At 33.6% G+C, this 15,484-nt stretch overlaps 2 protein-coding genes and 1 long non-coding RNA gene across 4 annotated transcripts; all 3 read left to right on the top strand.

The window, feature by feature from the left end:
* The first annotated feature begins 224 nt into the window (after positions 1–224).
* On the top strand, positions 225–1,863 carry LOC134268125 (uncharacterized). Of its 2 annotated transcripts, none has more exons than XR_009992299.1 (3): positions 225–480; positions 676–788; positions 1,851–1,863. It is a non-coding gene; the product is annotated as an uncharacterized LOC134268125 (long non-coding RNA). The 2 variants fall into 2 exon arrangements; XR_009992298.1 differs by lacking the exon at positions 1,851–1,863 and adding an exon at positions 1,475–1,833 and having other exon boundaries at positions 676–1,248.
* A 3,696-nt stretch (positions 1,864–5,559) lies between these two features.
* On the top strand, positions 5,560–6,939 carry LOC134268124 (cholecystokinin receptor type A-like). Its single transcript, XM_062750326.1, has one exon. The coding sequence runs from the start codon at positions 5,613–5,615 to the stop codon at positions 6,693–6,695; it is 1,083 nt and encodes a 360-aa protein (XP_062606310.1). The 5' UTR covers positions 5,560–5,612; the 3' UTR covers positions 6,696–6,939.
* Positions 6,940–13,586: 6,647 nt separating this feature from the next.
* On the top strand, positions 13,587–15,001 carry LOC134268123 (neuropeptide Y receptor type 2-like). Its single transcript, XM_062750325.1, has one exon. The coding sequence runs from the start codon at positions 13,733–13,735 to the stop codon at positions 14,807–14,809; it is 1,077 nt and encodes a 358-aa protein (XP_062606309.1). The 5' UTR covers positions 13,587–13,732; the 3' UTR covers positions 14,810–15,001.
* Positions 15,002–15,484: the final 483 nt, after the last annotated feature.

Here is a 15,484-nt window from a genome sequence, read left to right as displayed (position 1 = left end):
CTATGAAATGAACAGATAAATAGCAATAAATTTGGTAAAAATCTCAATATTAATATTTATTTAACTTAATTTCATATCATTATCAAGAAAATATCCATAAAAAACATGATAATTGGTCTTAAAATAGTGATTTTTGACGAATTTTATGTTGGTCAGGTCAGTCAGGTCTTTAGTAGGTCAAATCTTTAGTGTCTCCCGATTTTTACTCGCGCCTTCACTAAAATGTTCCTCATGGTAACTTCCGGTTACATTACGTTTTCTTGAAATATCAATACAAAAACATGAAAAAGCGGAATACCATAGTAAATAATAGGAATTATGGCTGAAGGTGTGATTTTTTTTCTCCTGGCTTGTTCCCGATTTGCAGAACTATCACCAGGACAAAGGAATTCAGTGAAGTATGGCGAGAGACTTGGATCTACAATGTACATGTAGTTCGTCTTTGTGAACTCGCTCACGAACTTAATCTTGAGCGTTGAGGTACACCATACATGACTACGTGTATCTATTTATAATTAATAGTGCTGTAAAATTTATGAATAAAATGCCACATAAACTGTCAAAGTTAAAATGTACAGTGTTAAAATATATTTACTATCATTTAATTAATAGTTGCACCTTGTGTTTATTGGTCCCTGGTTGCATAATATAAAAATTCTTTTATCATGTCTATAGATATTCTCATGGTGAATATGTAGACGTCGATACTCGACGCAGATCAGTGTTCCTTGGATCAGAGAAGGTGATATTGGACCAACTTCAAGTCAGTCATTCCAAGTTTCTAACTGGTATGATGTGTTGAAATTTTCTCAGCTTATTAGATCAGCTCTAGGACTAAAAGTAATTGTTCTTTTCACATGTTTACTATATGCTTAGTATGGAAATTACTTCAAGATCAATCATATTATAATAGCTATTTACAGAGTATTTAGCATGGTCAAATATTTTAATATTTTTATTACTTTATTTAAAACAAGACTGTATAATATGAAGTGTTGAAGTTCTTTTATCTTGCCTCTGATAAAAATCTGTGAAATTCATTGGTCGAAAAGAATACTGCATGAAACAATGTTATGCTGTCTACCCAAATCATAATGCTAATGTGCCCCCTCAACGTGACCTACCCACCACACATCAAATCAATATGCCCCCTCCATGTGCCATTCTGCACAGATCATAGTCAATACGTTGTTTTCATTTGAAAGCACAAAGAGCCTAATAATTGACGTGATATATACATTAAATGATGTCACAATGTAAACAATTGTTACGGAACAATTTACTAATACAAAAAAAACCCAGTTATTTTAAAGAAATCTCTGACTGGATAATTCCTTATGTAGAAACTTAGAGGGGTATTAAGTATAGAAATATGAGGGTTCCTTGAAAAAACATTCTGGGCTCGGCGTTTTTCAAGGACCCCACATATTTCTGTATTTCCCCTCTAAGTGTCTAAGTAAGTGTGAAATAAGAGAAAAAAAATTCTTCAAATACAATTCATTTAGTGGATATATCATTTGAGTCTAAATACCGAAAGAGGAAAAGAGAAAATATATAGCTGTATAGGGAATTGAACCTACATGTAAAACTCCTGCATTCCTAGTTAGGCGTTAAACCGATTGAGTTACCCTGGCCAATATTCACAGTTCAGTTAAATCATTAAAAAAAACACATAATAATTTCATAAGCACAACTTAGTTGATCTTACAGTTAGAGAAACATATAGGCAGCAAAAAGAAAAATAAATTAATTTAAAAATATTTATTTACATTTATATAAATTACATATATTGAAAATAAAATTGGAAGTTGAAATAGTTTTTCAATTGAATGAGTTTTATTTTTATATAGGAACAAAGATTTGGCAGGCACAGATACCAGATGTAGGATCTTTTGATGTCTTAGTTTACCTCATGCAGAAGTGTCGGTGGAGTTCTGCATGTGTATTAAATTACAAGCAGGACAATCAATGGTTATCATCTTCATATGGTAGGAAATATTCCTAATTTTTTTATATTTTGTTTTTAAAGCTATTGAATAAAAACTTTGATTTTTGAGTACATGAAAGTTTTTAGGATGATAAATTTTGGAAACATAATTATAATTTATAAACATTATATACATATTTTCTATTTTCTTCTTTTTTATTACAGGATATAATGGAGCATGTAAGCCTTGTGTTGCCTTCAATTTCTCACTGTCAAATTTTTGTGAAAGGCACAGGGACCGAAGTACCGAGGCCTTTACAGACATATAGTGTGTCTGGGATAAGCCAAAGAAGAAATCCGTACCAAGTGAAATAAGCAAGATAGATTGAGGATTGACCATACCCAACAACCATCCATTGCGCCCACATTGTGTAATATCCAGACATAAAGCATGCTTGTTTTGAGATACACACAGAAATTCAGACATTTGAGAGTACTGGCAATAAATTTTATTATAGCGTTGAGTATTAAATCATTATACAATGTACATAAAGAGTAGCTTAAATTGTATAACTTTTAACTGCTACTTTCACTTCAGGACTGTTCATGTTTGAAACTTTGTAGCACTAATAGTACATGAAGTATTTCTTATAAACTACATTTAATTTTAAAAGAAGATAAAGAATGTTTAATTAGCTCTCAGTCAATAATTTTATCCTTTTTTTAATGAAATACATCTCATTTGTTTAATATACATTGTATGTCTAGTTGTTTTTATACAATTAATATTTGAGATTTTTAAAAATAAACATTTAACAAATCTGAAGCATTTTTTCCCTCATAATAATTACTTCTTTACAAGTGGTTTTTGAAGTTTGCACAAAAATGCACATACAGTAAGAATTTGATTGACTACAGGTTTAAGATTTAGCGGCATGATTTTTGACAAAATTCGAACAGTTTTCAATCTACCAATACCTCTCTCTACATGAATCCTCAAGTGAGCAATATGCGGATCTCTCAGGAGTGTATCTTGATCATTAAACTGTTTTGCTTTTTGCTGCAAATTGTCTATATCAGTCATGCTGAAATCTGTCCGAGTTGATGCATCTGTGTGTTGCTGAGTGTGATACCGGTATGCTCTCCATAGTCATGATCTCTTGCAATATCCTCATATATAGCAAACACCAGTATTAGACAGATGTCTCCATTCAGAAATCTCGCATTCATTTACAACAGCCATTTAATTCTTGGTGATTCATGTCATCAGACAGGCAGTGTTTTTCCTTTATTTCAAAGTAAAGGGCTAGAGATCAGTTGTAACAGGCTAGGAGCATAGGTTTATGAACAGAATCTCTGTGGACCTTACAACAAATTTTTATTTCAAAGTGGCATTTTTGTCAATTGAAGTGGTCAATTTGGCCGGTAGACGGTTCTTAGGGAAAACACTGCATCAGCATCAACATGAGACAAGAAATGAAGCAACAATTAAAAAAAAACATTAGTACACCAGTACGCATGGTCTACAATACATGACAGTACTGAATATTATATAATTTTTATAATTATATATTTGATATGTTTAAGTGTAAGAATTATTAAAATAAAGAACATTGAAAGTCAAAACAACTTACTATATGTTTTACTGGTGTCATAATCACTGCAGCCATCCTCGTCTCCGCAGATACCAGCTTCCTTCTTCATAGAATTGTGTAAATGTAATAAAGCCTATTCTCTTTTTGGAATTAAGGTATTAGGGTGAATCTACAAACAAAATTCATTGTAGCAGTGTATCAAAAGCAATGGTTGTGTACATTTTAATTGCAAAGCTTGTGTACGTTTGATTTTTCTTTAATTTGCATCTATGGAATAAAGGCATTTTGAGGTAAATTAATTATATTTTAAACCTTTTTTTTACTTTATTTGATTTTGAAGTTGTCATATTCAAATAGTTCTGGGTATGGGTGGTCGGGAGTGGGTTATCCGTCCACAAAGTGTAAGGAACAAACTCGTCTCTTTCTTTAAGGCTCGAAGTCGGACCCCCTTCTTCTAAGGTCATGACAATTTCTTTTTGTTGGTGACTTTATTTTGGAGGGGAAGTCAAAAATCTGTACTGATGACATGTACCCATAACTCCCCTGTATTAAATCGTCAGATGTTCAGCCAGGAGCCGCGCAGGAGTACCAGCCGGCGTCTTTTTTCGCTTCAAACGGTATGTTTCCAACGAAAACAATGACAACCGGAAGTACCCATGGGGAACATTTTTGTGAAATCACGTGATCGGCGTGAATAAAAGTCGAATAAAAACGGTGTTCCGGCATAACTCGAAACGCTGCTATTCTGCATTACTTCCCTCTAAATTTTCTAACTTAGCAGAAAATCAAACTATAGAAGAGTTGCAAAGTTCCTTATGATAGAAAAGAAAAACTAACACCTCTTCATGACAAATATCCATGGCTAATGATCGAATGTATCAATTTTCAAAACAGCAATTCTTTAAGGCAATTCTACCGTGAAATTTTAAAAGCAACATAAATGTTCATTGAATATATTTGAAAAAAAATTATCAATAAGAAACTTTTTTTTTTGCTTTTGTTTTTGTTTTTTTGTTTTTTTGGTTTTTTTTTTCTCTTTTTTTTTTTCTTTTTTTTTTTTTTTTTTTTTCTAAAATGAAAGTATTTTAAAATGTATCTATATTCATGTAGTAATATTGTACAAAAAATATGTTTTATTAGTCAGGAAGTTAAATGACATATTTTGCGAGAATATTTGAACAACACGACAGTGGAATACCCTTAAATTCTGCTAAAAGGTTTATAATTAATTCATAGAACAAATTTAAACGAATGTGACCATTGATAGCTTTAGGTAGGACACAATAGATAGGCCAAACTTTTCTTCAAATTCATTTATTCTGAAACTTAGATATTTTGTTCTAGGATACAAAATCTGTCTTTATATATATGATATGAATGAGATTCAACCACACATACAACTGGGAATAAGATAGTTTTTAGGAAATGGTATTGTAAATATTTGTAAGAAAAAATATACAAGGTGTGAAAAAATGTGCATTTATATTGAGAAATATGTGAGAGGTGAAAAAATGTGCAGATATATTGACAATACATGCCAAAAAGGAATTATAACGGTATAACGACGTAAGAAATATTTTTGGTGTCTAGAGATACATGTATGCATAACCTACAATCATTCATTCTTATTTGGAAAAAAAATATTTAATTTACATGTAATCGCCAAAATAAATAAATAAATAAACTGTGGTTTTAGTGGGTCAAATTTTGATGAAAAAAAACCAGTTGATTATTAAAGATTTTATAGCAACCCAGTAATTTCTGATTCATAATTCAGCATCATATCCTCGGAACGATTTGAGTTAATTAATGTGTAAATTTTAAAATCTTTTTCACTTCATGGTTTAAAAAACAGGCACTACAAAATTAGTGGGATTATGCAACATTATTGTTCATCATATGTCTTACATTTGTAAATGAATCATACGCGCTTCTGCCAAGTCCTTAACAATACTTCTCTTAGCTGCTTGTGATACGTTAAATCTTCTTACGATATTGTTTCACTTTCCCCTTTTTATTCTTTCCCCCTGTCAAAGAGAAGATTAGATTTAACTTTTTTAAAACGTCTTTTCTGAACGGCAAATGCGAATATGGAGTTTGCACGAATTCTTTCTGAGAGATATTCCGAAAAGTTGCTTCCCAATACAATCGCACAGTTAATTGCTGCTGTCTTTGGAATATTGGGAAACTCTGTAGTTATTTTGGTGTACTTTAGATATATACAGGACAAAACGTCTTCTCGGTTTTTCATTCCAATTCTGGCAATTGTGGATCTTGCAGGATGCATTTCAAATGTGACCGCATTTCACATTGACAACACTATGCGTTACATATACCCTGACGAGATTTTATGTAAAACATTATGTTTTTTAATCATCCTAGCAGGGGGAATGTCGGCGCACTTGATATTTGCGATTGCATTGCAAAGGTATTTAATCATCTGTCGTCCGTTTGGTCCGCAAATGTCAACAAAATCATGCAAAATTGCTACATTGATTATATTTCTAATATCGGTTGGGTATTCCGCTCCAATTTTGAAATTAAGTGGAATATATAGACCCTCTTCATTAAAAATGTGTCATTTCGACGATGGAACCAACGGAAGTAGTGTAATGATCCCGTATTTTGGAACCTTTCTCATTCTTTCTTTTATCAATATCATTGTCACTTCCGCTCTGTACATTCCTGTGATCAAGACTATCTATAAAACACTATCCACTCCCAAACGAAATCGAGTAAGTATTATTCCAGACGATAACACCGATATCTCATCTAAAGAAACACAGGATCTTAGTGCTGAAAAAATAACAAAGGCGGATTCACCACAAAATATTGTGCGAACTCCTCAAAAGGAACCCACGAACACCTTAACAACGGATGGAAACCGGGAACAAAGAGCGCGGAGGGATATCAGCATCATGTTCCTCGTCATCATAATTGTCTACGTAGTTTCGTATCTTACGTCACTTGTTACGCAAGTCTACACTTTTTTACACCCAATGATGGACTTGAGAGGGTATCAATTAAACGTGTTTTATTTCTGTCTACGTTTTAACCTTCTGAATCACATTGCTAATCCATATATATATTGGTTTTTTGATAATAAATTCAGAAATGAACTTCGGAAGTTTTGCTGCCTGAAATTCTTAAGAAGATATTCTTATTCATTGTAAATTTTAGGTGTCGAATACTACACAAAGGAGGAATTGGTGATTTTTTTTTCGTCAAGATTTTTGATGTTTAATACTTGATTCCACCTCTGATGTTTTGGAGGTCCGTTTTTGCTCTGCTCCTATTCTGTTTTAATTGTTTAATGGATTTTTGATCTTGGATACTGTTCATTATCGCTATATGTTTCATTTTAAGAATCATATTTATTTAAAATCATTTTGTATTACATGTAGACATGTTCTATTCTTTGTTTATATTTGCAATAAATATTTTAAAATTTAGGAAATGTTGCAAACTAAATCAAAATTTAAATCCAGGAAAGTCTTGTTTTTGTTTGAATGTGAAAAGAAAAACTCGATCATTCACAGATTTAGGCAATAGAAATTGTTGTAAAATTATTTTTTCACGGAATGAGAATCCTTACCAACCCCTCGTTTTCTCTATCCTCTTTGGCTGCGGAAAAAATATGTAACATAGGCGTCAGAAGAAAATTGAAAGAAGGGGTTAATTGATAGTGAAGTGGAGGGTGGGGGCTGGCGGTCTAAACCAACAAAAAAAGATAAACCCCAATTTCAATGCCTATATTATATATTTGCAATAAAGATGGAGGGCTAAGCCCCTTACCTCCCCCCCCCACCCCCTCGGTTCCGACGCCTACTGTATGTGTTATAGTATTTATACTACATTATGTATATTGTCAACAGTAACATGAAAAAGATCCCTCATCAGTCAATGGTCCTGTTTGCCGAATATTGGACTAAAATATAAACTCCCCATCTCTTTCTCTACGAAACTTTTACTCAACAGTCTAAATTTCTTGCGGAAAGATATCTGGATAATTTTTATCATGTGTGCAATTCAATGAAAAAAATTAATTGAGAATATTTTATTTTTCTGGCAACATGTGTTATTCATAGTAAGACCCTCTTTATAATAATGTTAACTTTGTTTGACCTCTCAAGACTCAGGGTGAAATGTTTTTGGTCGGTGGATACATGTAGATGGAACAATCTTCTTTTCAGAAAAAGAATCATATATTTCTTGACGAGAAAAAGGGAATAAAAATAAGAAATCGTGCTCTGGAATGTAATACATGTGTATAAACAGTTTTTACTCGGGACATTTTTTATCCTGTGACTTTGGCATTGATGTTTGGCCTACTTTTCAAAATTATTAATATAAATTTTAATTTGGTCAAAAGTTTAAAAAAAAAAATTAATGGGGCTTTCATATCTGACATGTGCATTACTTGATACAGGATATATTCGAACATGCTATGATTTTTCCCCCTTGAAGTTGACCTTCATGTTTAACCTTATTTACGAACCTTTTATCGGTTGCGATCAATTTTTATATAAATAGGCGTTCATATTAATTTTTGATATCATATTCCATTAATAATGGCACCCGATCCACTAAGACACCGAAAGCGGCGACCACCTTTCTATCAATTCGCAAGTTAACATCATGCTGTTACATGTACATGGAACCATGAGAGCACTAAGTCTTTACTTTATGTTGATGTTTGAAATGGGTCACTTGGACTTAGTACTAAGTTAATTGAAATATTAAATAGGGTCATTATATAGATAAAGCAATTCTGGTTCTTTCAAAGAAAAACAACATATATTTTTCTTGCAATTATTTACACTAAGTTTTACTTATCTGTGGTTTTGAAATAAAGTTTTTCTGTGAACTGCTTAAGTCAATAAAATTGAATCGCAGTAAAAAAAAGATATAATTATATCATCATAAATGAATTTTTAAAAAAAATGAAGTAAAGGAGTATAACATTCTTCAAAAATTAATAATTATGTATCTTCCAATGATAAATGACAAACAAGAGGCCCATGGGCCACATCGCTGACCTGAGAAGCTTTAGACATTCTGTTCTTTACCAGATTTCCCCTTGTAATACATATTGTGACCCCACCCTACCCCACTGATCATGATTTAAACAATTTGAAATCTACACTACCCCAGTATGCTTCCACATAAGTTTCAGCTTTTCTGGCCCAGTGGTTCTTGAGAAAAAGATTTTTTCTATATATTTCTATGTAAAACATTGATTCCCCATTGTGTCCCCGCCCAACCCCCGGGGGTCATGATTTGAACAATTAAGAATCTACACTACCCCAAGATGCTTCCACATAAGTTTCAGCTTTTCTGGCCCAGTGGTTCTTGAGAAGAAGATTTTCAAAGATTTTTCCTATATATTTCTATGTAAAACATTGATTCCCCATCGTGGCCCCGCCCAACCCCCGGGGGTCATGATTTGAATATTTAGAATCTACACTACCCCAGGATACTTTCATATAAGTTTCAGCTTTTCTGGCCCAGTGGTTCTTGAGAAGAAGATTTTCAAAGATTTTTCCTATATATTTCTATGTAAAACTTAGATTCCCCAATGTGGCTCCGCCCAACCCCCGGGGTCATGATTTGAACAATTTAGAATCAACCCTATTTTTGTCTTTTCTTGATTATCTCCCCTTGTGAGGGGACATGGCCCTTCAGTTTAACAATTTAAATTCCCCTTCACCCAAGGATGCTTTGTACTAATTTTGGTCAAAATCGACCCAGTGGTTCTTGAGAAGAAGTCGAAAATGTGAAAAGTTTACAGACGGACAGACGGACAGACAGACAGACGGACAGACGGACGGACGGACGACAGACAAAATGTGATCAGACAAGAGGCCGAAGGGCCTTGAATGACTCTTCTGATAAATTATACAATCTATCCTAAGACCCAAGATGCATCAACTGACAAAGTTTGATGATTCTTAGCCAGTTAGGGCTGAAGATATTTAAATGTAACTATAAAATACTATAAGTAGGTCATGGTGACCTACTTTCTGAGGACACAAGATGCATTAATTGACAAAGATTGATGATTCTAAGCCAATAAGTACTTGAGATATTCAAAAGTGGGTCACAGTGACCTACTTATTGGTCAACATTCTCCAAAAACCCAAGAACGTGTGACAATTCTAAGCCAGTAAGTACCCTAGAATACTTAAATATAGCCATAAATGTCACAAGTAGGTCACTGTGACCTATATTTTAATCATCATTCTCCGAGAACCCAAGATGCATCAAATAACAAAGTTTGATGATTTTAAACCAATAAGTACCCAAAATACATAATTTAGCCATAAAATGACAAAAGTAGGTCACTGTGACCTACTTTTTGGTCGACATTCTCCGAAAACCCAAGATGCATCTACTGACAAGGTCTTATGATTCTAAGCCAATCAGTACCTGAGATATTCAAAAGTGGGTCACCGTGACCTACTTTTTTGTCAACATGCTCCGAAAATCTAAGATGCATCAAATGACAAAATTTGATGATTCTAAACCAATTAGTACCTGAGATACATAAAACTAGCAATAAAATGTCAAACATAGGTCACTTTGAATTTCTTTTTGGTCGATATGCTCTGAAAACCCAAAATTCATCGAATGACAAAGTTTGATGATTCTAAGCCAATAAGTACCTGAGATACTAAAATATAGCCATAAAATGACAAAAGTAGGTGACTGTGACCTACTTTTTGGTCGACATTCTCCGAAAACCCAAGATGCATCTACTGACAAAGTTTGATGATTCTAAGCCAATCAGTCCTTGAGATATTCAAAAGTGGGTCACCGTGACCTACTTTTTGGTCAACATGCTTCGAAAATCTAAGATGCATCAACTGACAAATTTTAATGATTCTAAGCCAATTAGTACCCGAGATACTTAAATCTAGCCATAAAATGTCGAAAGTAGGTCACAGTGACCTGCTTTTTGGTCGACATTTTCTGAAGACCAAAGATGCATCAACTGACAAAATTTGATGATCATAGGTCTAATAGTATTCAAAATATACCTTTTAAACAATTTAAAAACAAATGCCTGCAAAATTCAAAAAGTAGGTCACAGTGACCTACTTTTTGATAAATATGTTTTAATGCTTCTAGATGCATCAACTTACAAGATTTGGTGATTCTAAACCTCTCGGTGTCTGAAATACTGGGATTAAATGTTTTAAAAAAGATTATCCATGAAATTAAAAGAAAAGGTCACGATGACCTACTTTTAAGCTGATGTTCTTTGTGGACCCAAGATGCACCAACTGACAAAGTTTTATGATCATAGGCCTTAAAGTGTCCAAAATATGCCTCCAAATCAATTTGAAACAAAAGCCCGTAAAATTTAAAAAGTAGGTCACCGTGACCTACTTTTGTATTAACATGATGTCAAGTCCTGAGATGCATCAACTTACAAGATTTGATGATCCTAGTCTTTATACACTGTAGTAAGCAAAATATCAACGTTTTTAATAAGTGTAAATTTGGTCAACTTTGAAGTGACCTTGAGACCACGCCCTTTGCCCCAGGGTCATGCCTTGAACAATTTATAATCTTCAACATATCCTGACCCTTTTATGTAAGTTTGGTGAAAATCTGCTTGGTGGTTCTGGAGAAGAAGATTTTTTAGCAACCAGTACTTTTGTTTTTATTTTCGTGATTATCTCCCCTTGTTTTAGGGTCCCGCCCCTAATTTTAGTATAAATAGTAGCCTTTTGGGCCAAGGATACCCTGTGACAAATTTGACAATAATTGGCCAAGGGGTTCTTGAGTTATGGCCCATATTCTAAAAAGTTAACGCACACCGCACACCGCACGACGCACACCGCACAAATGGCCATAGCATTAGCTCTTTGAGCCTTTGGCTCAGAAGAGCTAAAAAGCTCACTTGAGCCATCGGCTCAGGTGAGCTAAAAAGGATGTACAAACTTTTCACAACTGACATCTGTATTATTACGTAAATACAGACATGAAATAAAGGGAAAAGATATGTTAACATTAAACAAATCAATATAAAAATCACTGAGGTAATTCTTCATTGTATTTAAACTGTTATCGTTAAAAACATTAAATATTATCTTTCTCTGTCACTTAATCTCCCTTCAGTCAATTGAATACCAGTGCTTTATCTTGTGAAATCTTTTTTGTCCGGTCGATATCAATCTCCTAAATCATTTTTATGCCCCCGTAATCGATGACTCGTGGTTATATAGTTTTAGTTCTGTCCGTCCTTCTTTTTGTTTGTTTGACCGCAAAAACGTTTACATGTAAGTACCTCAACCATAACTTTTGAGTTTGTGGGGCTTTGGCTTTTATGATTCGCATGTGTATTCGTTTTGACAATACCTTCCCTTTGGTACCAACAAATTTGATGCCTTTATCTTGGAGTTTGATCCAAGTTTACCTTGAATTTCCAAACTTTAATCTTGGCGATAAGTTTTGAACACTTGGTGCAAGGGCTTTCATTGTAGACATCATGTGTATTCTTTCAAAGGGTAAAGATATTTTTGTATTGTTTTAGTATTGGTCCTAACTTTGGGACAGTTAGTGCTAAAGCTTTCTTATTTCATAGTTTTATTCCTTATAACATTATTTTTCTCTGGTTACTAACAATTCTGACCTTGCATTTGAGAAATGTAAACCCTCGCCATAAGGAGGCATCAGTAAAGTTACATCAATTACATCTTGTAAACTAGTGCTAATTGTAACGGGGACCGTTACAGATGTTCCCCAAACGCTCCCCAACTCCCAAATAGGACAAAATCTATGCATAAATTTGAGACTTTAACAACGCCAAGTTCATTCAAATTTTAGCATTGCACGCGTGCACATGTGAATGCATGTGCGTAATGACCATATCATCTTGTCTACACAATCTATACATTTTAATGTACTAAATATTAAAGTATTTAATCCAAAAGTATTTAAAAATGCGCTCATTCAAGTGCATTTTTGATTTAACTCATTTCACGTGCACGCACGTGCATACATGAGCATGGTGTCCATATCTTCTTGTAGACGTCCATTACATTTCTCTATATTCTAAATCCCACTCCGTTTGGTTGAAAACCAAAGCAGTTATAGCTGTTTGAAGTTTCAGCCAATCAGATTACAGCGCAAGTACACGCACGTGTATGCATGTGCATGGCGACCATATCATGTTGTAGAAGTTCACTATATCTATCTATGTTCCAAATCCCATCCTGTTTGAGTGATAACCAAGGGAGTTATAGCTATTTAAAGTTTAAGCCAATCAGATTGCAGCGCACGTGAATGCACGTGATTTTATGATATATGCTATATATCATGTTGTAGGATATATTAATGCATGGCTATGTTCAAAATTTCATAGGATTTCGTCGAAAAACAATAAAGATATAGAGACTTTAGTTTCAGCCAATCAGAGCAAAGCGCACGTGCATGCGCGTGAGATCTTGCTATTTTGACCATATCATTATGTCTATACTACTAATAAATAATCAAATTATGAGTTTCAAAGCATTTCATCAAAAAATAAAAAAGTTACGGTTATATCTATTATATTGGTCAATTCACGTGTTGCACGCGCACGCTCTTGCAAGCACGTGCGCGCAAAATGACCTTGATTCCACAAATCTATATAACATGTCTACTGACCCTAAAAAGGTTTTACCTACATCGGATGAACAGTTTACAAGATCACTCCCGGACAAAAAAGTACCCAGGAAGAAGAAGAAGAATAATAATAATAAGAAACAGAGTAAAAACAATATGTTCCCCAACTTCGTTTGGGGAACATAACTAATGAGACATCATACATTATGTATTACAAATTATTTCTAGATAATAAATTGAATTTGATATCCTTGCATCAGTTTGGATTACTTGTACTCAGTTTGTAAATTTTACATCTTATTACCACAAAAAACAAAAACAACAACATCAAAAAACATTTCATAAGTCACAACAAAAGAAGTAAGAGTGCGCAATATAAATTTTGCCATTATAATCTTGCTATTGTACATAAAGAATCCTCTCATTCCAAGGCCTTAGTCCTTTGTAATACTTCTGATTGAAGCCTGTCATTCGTTTATTCTAAATTAAGACAAGTAGTCTGTATTCTCCTTTGTATCACATAAAGTAATTCCTGAAGTCAAAGCGAAGAATAAAATTCACATAAAAACGTGTTTTTTTAAAGACAAATGTGACGATGGAGTCTGCACGAAATTTCTCTGAGCAATATTCGGATCAATTGCTACCCAATACAATTGCACAATTTTTTACTGCTGTTCTTGGGATATTCGGAAACTCTCTAGTTATTTTGGTGTACTCTAGATATGTACAGGACAAGACGGTTTCTCGGTTTTTCATTCCTATTCTGGCAATTGTGGATCTTGTAGGTTGTATTTCAAATGTGATTCAATATCACATTGACAACACCATGCATCACCCTAGTGATATTTTGTGTAAAATATTTAGCTTTCTAATCATACTGGCCGGGGGTATTTCAGCGCACTTGATTTTGATGATAGCGTTACAGAGGTATTTAATCATTTGTCGTCCGTTTGTTCCGCAAATGTCAACAAAATCTTGCAAAATTGCTATATTGATTATATTTCTAATATCAGTTGGATATTCTGCTCCAATTGTGAAATTCAGCAGAATACAGGAACCCTTTTCGGTAACACGGTGTACTTTCGATGATGGAACTAACGACAACAGTGTACTGATTCCGTATTTTGGAACTTTTCTCCTTCTTTCTTTTATCAATATCATTGTCACTTTCGCTCTGTACATTCCAGTGATCAAGATCATCTATAATACACTGTCCACTCCCAAACGGAATCGAGTAAGTAGAATCCCGGAAGACAACACCGATATCTCATCTAAAGAAACACAGGATCTTAGTTCCGACAAAATTACAAAGGCGGATTTAACACAAAACATTGTGCAATCTCCTAAAAGTGAACCATCGAACACCTTAACAACGGATGGAAACCGGGAACAAAGAGCGCGGAGGAATATCAGCATCATGTTCCTCGTCATCATAATTGTTTACGTAGTTTCGTATCTTACGTCACTTGTTACGCAAGTCTACACCTTCGTAGACCCAGAAATAGACCTGAGAGGATTCAAGTTAAATGTTTTCGATTTTTGCCTGCGTTTTAACATTTTGAATCACATTGCTAATCCATATATTTACTGGTTATTTGACAACAAATTTAAAAATGAACTTCGGAAGTTTTGCTGCGAGAAATTTTTCAGAAGACATTTGTCTTCTTTGTAAATTTGGTGTCTCATATGATACACAAGAGGAATTCATAATTTCAATATCTGTATTTAAATATATCTGATGTTATGTAAAAATTATATTTGTTCGAAATCATTTTGTATTACATTTATACGTGCTTTATCCTATGTTCATTGCTTAATGTATATTTCAAAAAACACCAAAATAAATCAAACTGTAAATCCATAGCAGTCTGGGTTTTTTTTATTTGAACTTTCAGCTTTCTCTTTTAAAAAAGAAAGACAACTCATTTACAAATATTGCAATATTAAAATGTTCTTGTACTTTCTTTCCATCAAAAATCAAATCTATGTATGAGTTAACATAACCTTAGTTGTTGAGACTTGTGGTATATATATCCATATTAGATCCATAATAGCCCCAGATTCAATGAACCTCAATGCATAACGGCTGTATATTGGGTGAATACTCAGTATATGGAGACATCATCTTCATGTTTAAGTCTCAACATGTAAGTTTGGAATGAGACCTAATTTTTGACCTTGACCCGTCCTTGAAGAGTTATCCTCCTTTGCTTTTAATCAAAAATTATCCGGTTAAAAATCATTGTTTTAATCATTTTTGTATTCTTGATAATTATAAACATTTTTTCAACAAAGTACTTTTTGATTTTGATAAAAAAAATTACTTGTTCCCATATACCTCAATGCT

Source organism: Saccostrea cucullata, unplaced genomic scaffold (assembly GCF_032062105.1).
Source record: "Saccostrea cucullata isolate Sc308-1 unplaced genomic scaffold, CSIRO_AGI_Scuc_v1 ctg13340, whole genome shotgun sequence".
In the NCBI taxonomy this organism is placed as follows: domain Eukaryota; kingdom Metazoa; phylum Mollusca; class Bivalvia; order Ostreida; family Ostreidae; genus Saccostrea; species Saccostrea cuccullata.
This window is presented reverse-complemented; position numbering and strand designations above follow the sequence as displayed.